Source organism: Panthera uncia (genome assembly GCF_023721935.1).
Source record: "Panthera uncia isolate 11264 chromosome C1 unlocalized genomic scaffold, Puncia_PCG_1.0 HiC_scaffold_4, whole genome shotgun sequence".
In the NCBI taxonomy this organism is placed as follows: domain Eukaryota; kingdom Metazoa; phylum Chordata; class Mammalia; order Carnivora; family Felidae; genus Panthera; species Panthera uncia.
The window spans coordinates 104,004,639-104,019,176 of NW_026057585.1; the positions used below are offsets into that span (position 1 = coordinate 104,004,639).

The 14,538-nt window shown below is 66.2% G+C and overlaps 1 protein-coding gene across 2 annotated transcripts; it reads right to left on the minus strand.

Moving 5' to 3' along the window:
* Positions 1-1,251: 1,251 nt before the first annotated feature.
* On the minus strand, positions 1,252-13,270 carry MIB2 (MIB E3 ubiquitin protein ligase 2). 2 transcript variants are annotated; one of them, XM_049618276.1, is made up of 20 exons: positions 13,148-13,270; positions 11,998-12,151; positions 7,531-7,800; positions 7,180-7,351; positions 6,328-6,434; positions 6,048-6,242; positions 5,748-5,890; positions 5,534-5,641; positions 4,515-4,619; positions 4,276-4,438; positions 4,059-4,192; positions 3,813-3,961; positions 3,562-3,718; positions 3,295-3,455; positions 3,072-3,198; positions 2,761-2,994; positions 2,148-2,326; positions 1,852-2,039; positions 1,694-1,759; positions 1,252-1,617 (listed from the first exon to the last, which is right to left on the minus strand). In XM_049618276.1, the coding sequence occupies exons 3-20, from the start codon at positions 7,775-7,777 to the stop codon at positions 1,379-1,381; spliced, it is 2,874 nt and encodes a 957-aa protein (XP_049474233.1). In that variant the 5' UTR covers positions 7,778-7,800; positions 11,998-12,151; positions 13,148-13,270; the 3' UTR covers positions 1,252-1,378. The 2 variants fall into 2 exon arrangements, with proteins under 2 accessions (XP_049474233.1, XP_049474234.1); XM_049618277.1 differs by lacking the exon at positions 1,694-1,759.
* Positions 13,271-14,538: the final 1,268 nt, after the last annotated feature.

Below are 14,538 nucleotides of genomic sequence, written 5' to 3' on the forward strand. Positions count from 1 at the left end.
GGAGCGAACCTCCATTCCAGCCAACTTGGGACAAGTCCCCTGCCGGAGCACGCGGCCGCCTGACAGGGTCCCGGAGAAAGGGGAGGGGACTAGGAGAGTGAGTACCGGGCGCTGGCGGGGCAGTGGGGGTGGGGCGAGAGGCAGGGGAGGGGGCTGGTGGCCAGGGGAGTGTGGCAGAGGACCGAGCTGTCAGAGCGGGAGAGAAGGGACCCCATCGGGGCTTGGGGGGAAGCCCGTGAGGTGCCGGGGTTGTGGGAGCCCCGGACCCGTGGCCAGGGCCAAGGCCGGGAAGGGGCCTGGCCGGGCAGGCAGGGAAGTGGTGTCCTGAGGCCCTAGGCCTCGACGGGACGGCCTGTAGGCTGCAGGAGCTGAGCCGGGCAGGGATGTTGGTGAGGGCTCCTCCGGGTTGGGGGACCTGGGATCTGGGGGTGGGTGGGTGGGTGGGGGCTGAGAAGGCAGAGTCAACAGGGATTGGTGCAGAGAGGGAGCGAGGGGAGAGGCAGAAGGCCAGGCCGGGTTGGGGGGTCTGACCCTCCCCGTTCTCCATCCGGGCCTGGCGCCGAGTGACAGCAGTACACCCAGCCGACGGGGTCAGTGCCAAGGTGCTGGCAGACAGCTCCGGGGGAGCATTTCGGGTGGTTCTTGAAAAGCACCCGGCCGCTGAGCGCAGCTTTAAGCTCTTCGTGGTTCAATATTTGCCCCGTTCAGACTGGCCCTCCCACCCTGTGTCCTGCCCTCTCCCCGGCGCCTGTACCCCCCCTTCCACATTCAACCGTCCTAAGACACTAGTGGTGCCGCCGGCCCCAGAGAGACCCCTTCCCCAGCTCCCTGTTTAGCAGGGACCCCCAAGGGCCACCGAGAGAACAGGGTCGGAGGCGACTACACAGTCGGCCCAGGAAAAGATTAAGGGGCCGGGGAGATGACGAGGAAGACCCCCAGCTGGGCGGACACAGGGGTTCTGGCTGACCCAGGGCTTCTAGAGGACACCACGCTCCCGAACCCCCAGGCCAGGGTCGTGAGAGGCGGCCCGTGCCTGGCCCAGAGAACGGGTCCGGGCAGGCGTCTTGTGCTGTGAGCGCCACAAAGAGCAGGACGCGCGGGGCACGGGCCAAAGCGCAGAGCCTGGATCTGGGGCAGCGGCGGCAGAGGGGCCGGTCAGGACTGTCCGCGTAGGGGGCAGCGGCGCGGCGGGGAGGGACCCGGGTGCCGACCGGCCCGGCCCCCGCCCCAGGCAGGCACCACGCGGAAAAGTCCGAGAATCTTTTTATAAAACACGGGGTGGGGGCTTGCGAAGGCGATGGCGGGACGTGGCTCCGGAACGTGGCGGGGCGCGGCCGGGACGCGGGGCGGGGGCGGGGGAGGGGGGGGGTGGCGCGGACTACACGAAGATCTGGATGCGGTCGCGGATGGGCTGGCGGCAAATGGGGCAGGCGCTGAGCGCGGCGCCGCAGGGCGCGCACGCGCCGTGGCCGCACTGGAACACGAGGCGGATGTGGCTGTCGATGCAGATGGGGCAGGTGATGCGTTCTTCCATCTGCCGGTAGCGGCTCTGGAGCTCCTCCACCAGCTGCCGCGGCGGGCCGGGCGCAGGGGGCGCGCCGGCCACCTCCGTGCCGTCTGCGGGCGGGGATCGGGGTCAGGAGGGGCGGGGCGGGCGGGGGGGCGTGGGCCCGGGGCCCGGCTCCCCACCCACCTGGGCGCAGCTTCTTGCCGATGACCACCTGGCACCTGATGCACTTCTTCATCCTGCGCGCACACTCTGCGGGGGGAGCGCGCGGTCGGGCGGGCGGGCGGGAGGGCCGGCGCGGGCCCCGCCCCCCCGCCCCCCCCCCCCCCCCCCCCCGCACTCACCCTCGCACACCGTGCGATGCTGGCACGGCGAGAACAACACCAGCAGCGCCAGCTCCGAGCACACCAGGCACTCGGCGGCCTCGGGCCCCGACGGCGCGGCCACGTGCAGGTTCGTCACGGTGTTGGGGGTGCCGAGCGCCAGCCTGGGGCCCGGGGCCGCGCCCCCGCCGCCGCCCGCGTGCCGCTCCCTGCGGTCGGAGGAGGGGGCTCGAGAGGGCCCGGGCGGGGAGGGGAGGGGAGGCGTTGCCGGGGGGAGGGGCGCGCGCCGGGACCCGTCCCCACCCCGCCCGGCTCACCGGAAGCGCTGCGCGCAGCCCTGCAGGGCCTTGAGCACGCGGCCCTCGGCGGCCAGGTCCAGGGGGCTCCGGCCGCGGTGGTTGGCGTAGCTCACGTCGGCGCCCTCCAGCGCCAGGAAGCACGCGACCGCCGCGCCCACCGTCAGCTCCCCGCTGCCCGGGAGGCCGGAGGCCTGTAGCTGCGCGGCAGACAGACGCCAGTGAGGGCGGGCGCCGGGGCAGGTCTCAGGACCGGCCCGGCCGCCCGGGCCTCGGGTCAGGGGCCTGAGCACCCCTCGCTGTCTGAGGCCGTTAGAACGTTAGAGCGGGGGACGGGCGGGCAGGAGAAGCGGGGGACTCCAGGGGGAGGGGCGGGGTTCGGAGACAGTACCCCTCCCCCGCCCCGCCCCCACGGGGCCCGGGGGGGGGGGGGGGGAGGCCTTTCCCAGGCTGGTCAGCAGCGCATTTTCTCAGGAACGCAGGGCCCCGGCCGGGGTCGCAGGGACGCCCCTGGCCGCAGTCCCCCAGACCGCCCCGCCCCCAGGAAGGCCTGGCTCCCTGGGCCGGCGCCCGAGGCGGAGGCGAACAGCCCCTGCGGCCCACCTCCGCCGCACCCAGACCCACACTTCCTCACCCTGGACAGCAGCTGCAAGGGCCCCGGGTCCCCCCCGGCCCCATCGGCCGCCAGGGGCAGCAGCTGGTGACGCTGCAGTGCCACGTGCAAGGCCGTGTCCCCCTCCTCATCCTCGGCATTGACGCTGCAGCCAGCGTCCACCAGCAGCGGCACGAGGCCCACGTGGGCCTGCTGCACCGCCAGGTGCAGTGCGGACTGGAGCTGCCGGTTGCGGACGTTCACGTCACAGCGGCCCTGGGGGGAGGGAAGGGGGGAGGGTGGGCACAGGCTCCGGCCAGGGACCCGCCCCCGCCCCTCGGCTGCGTCCACACCTCTCGGATGAGAATCTGGATCACCTCCCGGTGGTTGTTGAGGGCGGCCAGGTGCAAGGCCGTGAAGCCGTCCTCTTTCTTGGCATCCACCAGCTGACGTGCCCGAGCTAGGATCTTCCTGACAGCTCTGGGAGCAGGGAGCCGCATCGGGGGTCGGTCCTGTCCCCAGAGCGGCCCAGCAGCTCAGGAGGCTGGCCACCGGCCACGCCCACCCCAAACTCACAGTGTGTGGCCCTTGAGGGCCGCGTGGTGCAGCAGGGTGAAGCCCTGGCTGTTGGTGGCAGTGACGTCGATGCCCGGCACCTCAGTGAGGACCTCCACGATGCCGCTGGCGCCGGCGCCCGCCGAGATGGCACAGTGCAGGGGTGTGTCCGCATGGGCGTCCTGCCGGGGTGTGTGTGGGGGGAGGGGGGCAGCGGTCACTTGGCAGGGAGGTGAATGCCACCGCATCCTTGACCCCAGGGGTAGGGCCAGGGGACCTGGCACTCACAGGCAGATTGACGTCACAGCCGCGCTCACACAGGACCCTCACCACCTCCAGAAAGCCCCTCCGCACGGCCACATGCAGCGCTGCGCTCCGGGTGCCGTTAAGGGCATTGGCCCCGCACCCGGAGCTCAGGAGCGCCCGGGCAGCCTCCGGCTGGTTCCTGGCGGAAGAGGGAGCGGGAGGCGCACTGCAGACCCATCTGCATGGGTCCACCTGCAGGCCCACCCCCCACCCCGCCCCTGCCGGGGCCTCACCCCAGGGCCGCGTAGTGCAGCGCCGTGTTGCCCTCATCGTCGGGCAGGTCTGCGCCCGCCCGTGCCTGCAGCAGCAGCCGCACCAGCTCCACCTGGCCCAGGTAGGCAGCCACCTGCAGGGCGGTCCTGCCCTGGTTCTTGGCGTCCACCTGCCAGGAGAGCCAGCGGGTCAGTCCCCAGCCCTCTGTCCCTCTCCCTGGGGCTGGCCGGCGGAGGGGCGGAGAGGCAGGGGTCTCGGGAGCTCGCCTGCTCCGGGTGCCTCCTCAGCAGGTCCAGAGCCCCGGCCATACTGCCTAGGGCCACCTCCACCACCAGTCTCCCCGGATGCTCAAGGTCGCTCTTCTGGGCTCGAAGCTTGTCCAGGGCAACACTCAGGGAGCCTGGGTGGGGCAGGGCTCGAGTTAAGTGGTGGCCCAGGGGGCGGCCCTGCCTCCCACCGGCCACCCAAGCTGGGTGCCCGCACTTTTGTTCTCCCTGGCACGCTCTGCTACGTCCAGGTTGGCATCTTCCTCAGGGCGGTAGGCCACCAGGCAGGAGGGGCTGAAGGTCCACAGCTGACCGCCGACTGCCACACGCAGGTTACCGTCTCTGAAAACTTTTACCACCTTCCCGACGCGGCCCAGGGCCTGAGTGGGGAGAGGGCAGGGTCACAGGCGGGTCTCCCAGGGGGTGAGGGAGGCGGGGGTGGGTGGAGGCACTCACAGGGGCCATGTCATCTGTCCACTCGCCGTGCCCAGCTTGTAGCCGCTTCACCGTGTCAAGGTCATCAATGACCCGCACCACGTCACCCACCCAGAAGGCGTTGTGCTGAGTGACAGACAGGCATGTGAGGGGCACCCCCCAGGCAAGGGTGGCTGCCCGGGGCCTTAGAGCAGGGAGCCACCTCCACTGAACTCCACAGGATAGGTGAGCCTCAACTTGACCCCGGCACCTGACTGAGAGCTGGATGAGGGCCACAGTGACCAGGGCCACCTTGGGTGGCCAGCCCCAGAGCCGTGGGAGCGACAGCCAGAGAGGCACCCAGGCAGTGACATCCAGATCAGACCAAAGCCAACTCTGGGGTGAAGGCCAAGGCGGGCCTGACCCTATGCACCATTGGAGAAGCAGGCAGTGTGGCTGAGGCCCATCTAGACCAACACAAGGATGGGGGTGGGGTCCTGGGATGACCAGGGGCATCAGGAACCACTCCTCCCCAGTCCCCAAACCTTTCCTGGCTGCACCCTCCCTGTACAGGTCTTGCTCTACAAACCATCTGTCCTGTGATACCCCCCCCCCCCCCAACACCCACCCCCCGGGTCCAGGACCGTGCTAGGGGTAGCCGCCCCACCCACACAACCCTGCTTCCCAGTGTTCACCCACACCCACCCCCGGCTAAGTGTCCACCCTCCGTCCTGAAGGGCCTTCCCACCGCTCCCGCTTGCTGCCCCCCATGTGCTCCCCACACCCATAGGGAGCACTGTTTAGAAAGTCACCTCCCACCTGTAATGCGGCAGTGGCTTCCTTAGGCCCAGGAGCAAGCCCCCAGCCTCCGCCAGCCCCCAGTGCCTCACCCTCTGGATCCCTTTACACCTGGATCCCTCTCCGGGGAACTCAGTCCCTCCTAGACCCTGTAAAGCCCCCCCTCTCCCTTCAGGGTTGGAGAAAGGCATTCCCAGAGCTGAGCAGGTACACGGAGGGGGTGCAGAAGCGAACAGACGGGCTCGGCCCAGCCCCCCATGCACCTTGGTGAGAGCCCCAGGGTGGAAGGTCCAGCGGGTCTCATGGCCGAACTGCACGCGCACATCCCCACGCTCCGTGATGCGGTGCACGGTGCCCGTCTGTCCGATAAACTGTGGCGGGTCATGGAGACCGTGGCTGGGTGGAGCGGGAGGGCTAGGGGTCCAGAGGATGCGGGGAAGGGAGGGTACAGGGGGCTCAGCAGGTGGGGCGGCTCACCTCCGCCATCCTGGGGTTCCACCCGCCGTGGCCTTCCTGCATCTCCCTCAGGATGTCTGTGTCCAGCAGACACTTAACCTTGTCCCCGTGCTGGAAAGGCTGGCCATCAGCACTCACCCTGCGCTGCAGCTCTGCCGGCTTGCCTGGGGGCGGGCAACAGGCCCCCCTCAGCAGCATCCCTCCTCCCCGGCACCTCCAGAGGTCAGCCCCCACCCGGCGCCGCCCCAGGACCCCGCTGGGGCAGGAGGGCGGCAGGGTGGCAGGGCAGGCGGGTGTGGGCTACTCGGGGCCAGCCCCTACCGAGCCTTGGCAGGTGCTCCTTGTAGTAGAAGCCACCAGCCGCCTCGCCTACACACTTGAGGTCCACCTTGCCCTTGTGGCCCACTCGGTACACATTGGTGGTGCCATCTGCCCACGTCACACTGGCCACGCTCCGGCCTGTCTCCACATCCCAGCCACGGATGTCCACCACTCGGCCTGGCTTCCCTTCCCCGCCTGGGGAGACAAGGGTCCCACCAGCAGGCTAAGCCCGTGCCGTGAAGCTGAGCCACAGCCAGGGGCGGCCTGGTCCCCCACTCACCGTCCTGCGAGCCCCACTCCCAGTCAGGACCCCGTACCACCTTCGCCCCCTGGAAGATGCCCCTCAGCGGGATCCTGGGGAGGCCCTGGCGGGGACTCAGCGTGACCCTGCAAGAGAGCAAGTGGGTGCTGGGCCACACGGGAAGCAGGGCGATGTGCAAGCCCTCCGGCCCACCCAGCTCTCTTGCCCTAGGGCGGCTGGCCCAGCAGGTCCCTGCCCTCCGCTCTGGGCCCCTCACAGCAGGGCCTCTGTATGCAGTCACTTGGCACCCAGCGCCTCCTCCCGGGCTGAGCGCTGTTAGGGTTGTTCCCGGAGCTCTGCACACAGCCTGGCCCGGAGAGGGCTCAGCACGTAGAAACGTAGAAATGGAAGAATGACCAGAAGCGCCCAGGCAGCTGGCCCTGCTCCCACTCTGGCCAGCAGGCAGCCGGGAGCCAGAGCACACACCGCCCCTCCACGCGCAGGGGAAGCGTCAGGGAGCCGTGGGTGGTGCCTCTGGGGGGCCACCCCAGCCCAGGGGACTCCTAGTTCCGTCCCCCCGTCCCCGCCGTCCCAGCAACGGTGCCTCCCCAGCTACGCCTTTGGGTCAGCTCCCAGCACAGGCCGCCCGGGGGCTTCCCCAGGGGACGCAGGCCACCTCAGTGCCCCCACCGCGGCTGCACCGGGGGACCAGCCACGCCTGGCTCTAGGGCCGGTGCCAGGACAGAGCGGACAGGCTGCCTTCCACGGAGGTGGGCAGGCGGGCGCTGGTGCCAGTGACCGTGACCTCGGCCACACCTCAAGGAAAGGTGTTGCAGGTGCTCTGGCTGTCACAGGCCAGGGCCCTGACCCTGCCAGGCGGGCGGAACTCACGGGCGCGAGTGGGCCGTCTCGTAGCGCTCGAAGGCGTGGGTGAGGTCGTGCTTGCCGTGCATGTAGCACTGCGTGCACAGGTCGTAGTCGAAGCAGACGCGGCACTTCCAGCGCATACCCCGCAGGCCATGCTTCTTGCAGCAGTCACAGACAATGTTGGGGTGGCGGACGCCTGGGGGCGGGGCAGGGTCAGGGGACGCGGGGCCTCTGCCCCCCACCCTCCAGGGCCGCTGTCTCGTGCACCCATCTGGGCATTGTCATCTGTCCCCCGCCCAGGGCCCGCCGCCACCCCACGCGCAGATCTGGGCGTTGTCACCTGCCCCCTGCCCCTCCAGGGCCCGCCACGCGCACCGATCTGGGCGTTGTCGTAGAGCAGCAGGTCGTGCGCGCCCTGGTAGCCTGCGCGGTAGTTGGTGCGGGTGCCGTGGTCCCACTGCACGACTACCGTGCGGTCAGGGGTCGAGGGGCTTCCGTGGCGGCCAAGCTCCACCACAGTGCCCACGCCGCCCTCGCCGCCATCCTGCTGGCCCCACTTCCAGTCCACGCCGCGCACCACACGCATGCCCACCTGCACGCCTGCCTGGGGGTCTGGGTCCATGGTGGGCAGGACTGCTCCGGGACCTGCAGGCAGATGGTACCCTCAGGCCACATGAAGAAGGCCACACGGGCTCTTGCCAGTTCTGGGAGGGCTGCCAGAGACACAGTGGGGAACAGGTCTGGGGGAGCTAGGCATGGTGTGTGGGGGTGAGGGGGTAGAGCATGCGCAAACGCCCTGGGGCAGCGAGAAGCATGGTGAGCATGTGCACTACAGACCAAAGGAGGCTCAACTGGCCACCGGCTGGTGGAAGGGGACACGGGCCACAGAGGCTCAAATGGCACCGGTCTTCGAGGAAGCGTGGGATGCCCCTTTGGAAAGTCCTCTCCAGCCACTATGAGGTGCCGCCCTGTGGTGAGCCTGGAAAGAGGACACTGGATCGCCAGGGAACGAGACCTGGCAAGGTAGGGACCCTCAGCAGATGCTCGTGGAGCGTCTGCCTCTGCTAGGGGGTCCAGTTCTGGGTGGTCAGCACATAGTGGGCCATCAGCACATCTTTGTTTGAAAATTAATGGATGGCGGGGGGGGGGGGCGCCTGAGTGGCTCAGTCGGTTGAGCGTTTGACTCGGGGTTTCGGCTCAGGTCATGATCTCACGGTTCCTGAGGTCAAGCCCAGCTTCTGGCTCTGGGCTGACGGTGAAAAGCCTGCTTGGGATTCTCTCTCTGCCTCTCTCTCTCTCAAAATAAATAAGCATTAAAAAAAATTAATGGATGTAAAGTAAGACAATAAAACTATCAGAAGAAAACACACTCTTTTGTGCAGCCAGTTTAGAAGCTGGGCTGCACTGAAGCCCAGCGTCCATCAAGACACCACTAAGAGAATAAACACCCAGCAGGCCCGGAGGACGCAGTAGCCACGCACACAGAGCACGGGGAGCTTGTGTCTGGGGTGTGGGGAGAACGTGCAAATGCAGACAGCCCAAAAGAAATGGGGCAAAGCACTGGCACAGGTCCCCCCCCGCCCCCCGCAAAGACTAAAAAACACATCTGGTCACCAGGCCACTGCTCGAGTGTGACACTATCCTAGGTCATAGACAGTGCCTCAAGGTCACTCCGGGCCCCGCTTCTGGGGTCTTCTCTGCAGAACCGTGGTCTGCCCGCTCGACTTGTACCAGATGAGGTGGTGCCTGTGTTCACAGCAGCACCCTCCCCCGTATGCTCAAGGGTGCACTGGGTCATGAGGCATGATTTATCCCCAGAGGAACACACACCCACCACACCGTACACAGAAGCCGCTGGGAGGCAAAACTCTACAGGTGCTGAAGGAAAGCAGCCACGTACCCGCTACCTGGATCCATTTACAAGAAGTTCACAACCAGGACAAGCAAATTCATGGTGGTGGAGGCAAACATGGGGCTCTGGGACCCAGAGATGTACTATTTCCTGATGTGAGTGATGCTTATGTGCCTTTGCAAACTTGGATCACTTCTGACCTGGGACCTGCATTACGTGTTTCTTCAATAAAGTATTTTTAACTAATGACAAGAACGGATTTGAATGACCGTTAAGAGAGAAAATCAACAGCACTTGGAGAGGGCCCCGGGGACTCCCAGCCTGGAAGAGAGCAATCGCCACTCCACTTCTGCCATGTTGCCAGGAGGACCCCGGCGCTGTGAAAACAGCTGGCCTGGGGCGCTGTCCAAGGCAGGGCTGGGTGTGAACCTGGGAGGCCGGAGGGACACTGAGGCTGGCTGGGGTGAAGCTGAGAAGCAGACAGGCTACTGCCAGCTTCCGTTAGGGCCCAGTGGCCCCGTTCAGCCACAGGACACTGGCCAGCAACAAGGGAGGAAAACCACAGGTCACTCCTCCACCTGGGGCCCTCTCCAAGGTCCTGAGTCCCACCCCCATCCCCATCCCGACGCTCCCAGGCCTGGACAGCTCAGGAAACAGTGCCATCCAGCCGAGGCCACAGGCGGGCAGAGAGGAGGGATGGTGGTCAGACTGCCAGAGGCAGGGGCCAAGCCCCACGGGCCATCTGACGTCCACCCTCTGCCCAGCTCCGTTCTGAGGCCCACGTCCCACCCAGGGTGGGCACCAGAGGGGCGCTGCCCATAGGGCTAGGGCCTCAGTCCGTGCCTAGCCTGCATGTCCAAGCCAGTGCGCCCCTCGGACTCTTAGAGGCAGGAACCACCCGGCCAGGTCTGACTGTTGCAAATTCTCCCTCCCAGATGGGCTCCCTGTGATGCTGCTTCCTCACCCCACCCAGGCAGGACCTCCAAGGCTTCCACAGAAACAGGTGCACATTTCGGAAAGATAAACCTTCCCAACCCATGAACTCGTCAGCAGCCTTTCCTCAAGGAAACTCCTCATTGCTCACTCACCCCGACGGCCTCACCTCTCAGGGCACCCTGACTCCCTGCACGGTCGCCTCTCAGCTGCCTTCCCTTCTGGTCTCTGGCCCTTGCTGAGATGGGGCAGCCGGGCCCGAGACTGCAGCAGACTCCAGCCCCAAGAGCTTCCTATTTCTTCCACGAGCCCAGGCCTGCCACCCGAGAATGCCTGTCACCCTTGGGTGCCAGCAAGCTCCAGAGGAGGGGCGGCATCCTGGGGGTCAGGTCCAGTGGGCCGACCACATGTAGCCTCAGCCTCCTGCCCCCCCATCAGCAGCTGCCACACGTGTGTCTCTTAGGCAGAGCAGCACGGCCTGAGCCCGTGGCCTGCCGGCAGAGCGGTGGCCGGCCCCTTAGTGTACAGGCCCCACCCCTACCCCGCCAGATGCTCCTGCCTGCTGGGAAGCCACCAGAGCTGGCTGTGAGACGGGTCACACAGAGCTGCTCCCTGCCCTTCCCAAATGCTCTGCCGACGTACACTCCGCCACAGTGGGCCTCGTTCCAGACAACCGCAGACCCAGACAAGCCTAGGCAGACAGGCCCACGGAAGGTCCCTGCCTGCAGGGCCCAGAAACCGGCCCCACACTGTAACAAAGGACCCGGCACAGGAAGGGACCCTGCGAGTGCCACGAACCAGTGCCACGAGCCGCTCCTTGGCCAGGGTGGCTTGTCCTCTGTGAGGCCAGCCTGCCAGCCTGCCCAGCCGGCCACACCTGCCCGCCTACTGACCTCAGGGACCCACCAGCCACGTGCTGCGGAAGCACTTCCAACAAGACACGGTGGGGGGGGCACCCCAAGAAGGAGAGCAAGTTGTGCCCATGCCTGGCCCTGCCCTACGGGAACAGGCAGAGAACAAGGAGGGGGGTGGGGGATGCCCGGAAGGGTCTGTGGGAAACCAGGACCAGGCCTGAGCCGCCGCCAGCCCCACGTGGGGCAGCAGGGCAGGTCCCCAGGGCAGCCCAGCACCTGTTACACACGCGGTCGGTATTTTTAGCACAGCCGGCTCTCCCCTAGGCCTGGCGGGTGGGCTGCCAACCCCCCCAGGGCTGTGCCTCACGGGAACCCACCAACCCATGTGGGACAGAGCCCGATGGGACACACAGGCCGTGGGCCTCTTCCTGCCCCTCGTCATGTGCGCCCAGACCAGCACCCCTTGAGGAAGACAATGGAGAAGAGAGAAGCGGCCTGCTCTGGAGACACGCACGGCCCTGGGAGCCTCTTTGTCTCCTCGTCCCCAGCACCTGATCCCCGCACGTCTTGAGGTCTGCCCCCTGCTTCAGCATCTCCATCCAGCATGGTGTCGCCTCATCTCAGGCCTGAGCAGAGCCTCCAGCAACACCTCCCTGCTGTCCCCTCCTACATATCCACCGCGGAGATCGGACACCCGGCTCCTGGGCCTTAGGAACGTCTTGGCCCAGCATTCTAGCACCCTCGTGAGGAGGCCGGTAGCTTTCCAGGTCTCTCCATCATTTTTCTCCTCCCACCTCTCTGCCTGGTCTTTGTCACTGTCCTTGGGGGCCCAGCACGTGCTGATCATACCCCCAGGTACCCAGCCCCCAACCCCCCATCAGGACTCTCTACTTCACTTTAGACAGTCCCACCAGAGGGCTCGGGAAGGGCATGGCAAGTGGGGAATGGATCAGAGTCAGGAGTTAGGAGGCAGTGACAAAACCCAGAGGGGTTACAGAGAAAGGGGGCACCCTTTCAGTGGGATATTCGCCCAGAGACTTATTTTTTACTTCCTTTACCAGAAACACTACACTCGGACATCTTCCTCAGAGCTCACAGGCCACACCCCTGCCTGGCACCCAAATGCCCTCAGAGGTTGTCGCTAGGAACGTCAGAGCAGCAGGGTCCGGGTGACAGATGCACATCAGCAGAACTGTAACTTACCTTAGAACACGAACCAGCCTCGAGTCAGCATCCCAGACATTTAGCTGCTACTTCTTGGGTCACAAATTTGACAGTCTCCAAGATTTCCTGTTGGAAACTAGCAACCATGCCGACACAGAACGCAGCAACCAAACAGGCAGCCAGCGAAGCAAGTCTGGAGAGAATGTTTTTTAAAAGGCAGTTTTACACTTTTAGCATTTACCATTTCAACCAAGCAGGCGGACACCGGGGTCTATTCGGGGGTTTCTAGTTTCTCGTGTCTCAAGGAACTGTCAGCTCTTGGAGGCAAAACGATTTCCGAAATATGCACGAGGACAGTGTAGAAATAAGGTGTCTTCCCTATTTGTGAATATTTTATTGGAAACACTTTTAAAAGCCATAAAGATCAAATACCACTTAGCTAAGAAACGGGCAAACTGCCTTTATTCAAAGGAACACAGTTACATGACACTGACACGGCATGTGACAGGCAGCTGCCACTCCTTCCCCTGTGCCTCCGGCTGTGTCTGATGATGCCGTTTGAATCAACACCATGTGGCGCACATTCAACTGGCAAAACTTGGTGAACCACAGGCTCCTGTCATGTGGCAGCTCTGGCCAAGACAAACGTGGACATCCTGGGTGCTGGGGAGTCCGGCCCATTAGGGGCCAGGGTGAAGCCCTGAGACGAAAGCCCAGGAAACCCAACTTGGCCCAGCGGGAAGACCTGCCAAACGCCTAGAGGAAGTACAGGACTGTCATCAGCTGACTCCTGCCCCCCCCCCCCGCCCCCCAGACGAAAGGCCTCAAGAACCCTGAAGACCGGGGCGTCCTGCCCCAACCACTGCCCAGGGCCAAGCCGAGTGGGAGCAAGGCTTTCAGATACTTGTTGCATCTGCAGTTGACAGGAGGGGACCTGCCAGGAAGGACTGGGTCTGCCTCATCCCCAGCCCCGCTCGTGCCCACCAGGAAGAAGCCTTTTTGTCACCTTTCCTTATTTCTTCATTTAGATATGAATTCAGAGCATGCCGGAGCAGAATTACGTATCACCCTCACACATACACACACACTCAAAAACAACTAAAACTCCTCTGACATGGCATCAGATAGAATCCACAGCATGAAACAGCCAGCTCCAAACTGTCACACCACAAGCCCGTCGAGAGCTCACCTGTCTGGCCGTCCAGTCGCCCCCCCTGCCCGCCTGGACACTGGTGGGCAGCCCTGATGCCTGGAGACGTGGGGACCGGCCTCTAGCCTCGCTGAGCTTCAGCGCAAGCCCTGAGCCATCCAACCCTGTGGCGCCTGGGAGATGCCAACACGCACAGTTAGCACCTCCGACGGGACCGCGGCGAGCGGGCTGAGCTAGCCGGTCTGCTCCTGGGTTGCCCGCTGTCTACATGCCCACTCCCGTGCAAACACCGCGACACCCGGCGCTGCCCCAGAGGCCTGCAGGGCTCCCTGGGCTCTGGCGGCCTCGCTCCTACTGCAGTAGTCACTGTCTGAGGCGCGCAGGAGCCGCAGCGCCCGAACACGACCTGCGGCCGGGAGCGGAGCAAGAGGGCTGGCGGCCCGGGCGCTGCAGACGTCAGGGCCCGGCGCTGCGCCCCGGCCGAGGCTCCGCGGGGGACAGCGGGGGTGGGCCGGGCCGGGCCGGGCCGGACTGGGCAGAGCGGGCGCGCAGCCCGAGCGTGACCCCGCCCTACTGGCCCGGGTCCGCCCCGCCTCCTGCCACCCCATCCCCCTTCCTCGGGAAGCCGCCCCGGGCCCCGACTGAGGCCAAACCCTAGTGCCCCCGTCGACCCCTCCACTTGCCCGTAAGTTTGCGTCCCGCCCGTTCGGCGCGGGAGCTCCGGGGGCCCGAGAAGCGCCGATTCTATCTGCTAGTGACCTGCCAAGTGGCCTCGGTGTGCGCGGCAGCCTGCCCGCGGCCCCTCTGCCGCTCAGCGCCCGCCAGCCAGGCCGCCCCGCCGCGCCGAGACCACCGGCCGAGGCAGGCGAGGACCCCAAGCTCGGGGCTCTTGGGGCCGCCGCGGAGCCTATCGGGAGTTGTAGTCTGCAGCCCGCTGGGGCCGGAGCTAGAGGGGAAGGGTCCGAACCACAACTCCCAGGAGGACCCGCGGCGGTGGTGACGCACGCGGCCGCAGGAGGCGGGGCGTGCGGGAGGGAGTCCCGGCCAGTGACCTGACAGAGACGGGGAAGCCTGCTGCATTGCTCCCGGGAAAGGCGCGAGCTCGGCTCCCCGCCAAACGCGGACGGAAGGCGCGTACACATCGGGCAGCGTGTGCCACACGTCGTCGAAAGGCTGCGGCGGCCTCGGCGCACTCCGCACCACGTTGCGGGCCGAGGGCGCGGAGCCAAGCAGCGTGCGCCTGGACGGGAAGGGGCCGGGCTCCTCGTTCAGGTAGGCGCGGGGACCCTCGCGCCCCGGAAGCCACCGAGGACCGAGCTCGTGCGGGCCGAGCAAGGTGGGCCACTCTACCGGGGCCGGGAGGTCGGCCCTGCCGGGGCGCTGAACTTGAGGCCACGCCCCCCGCGAGGGGGCGTGACCCTCGCCGGAAG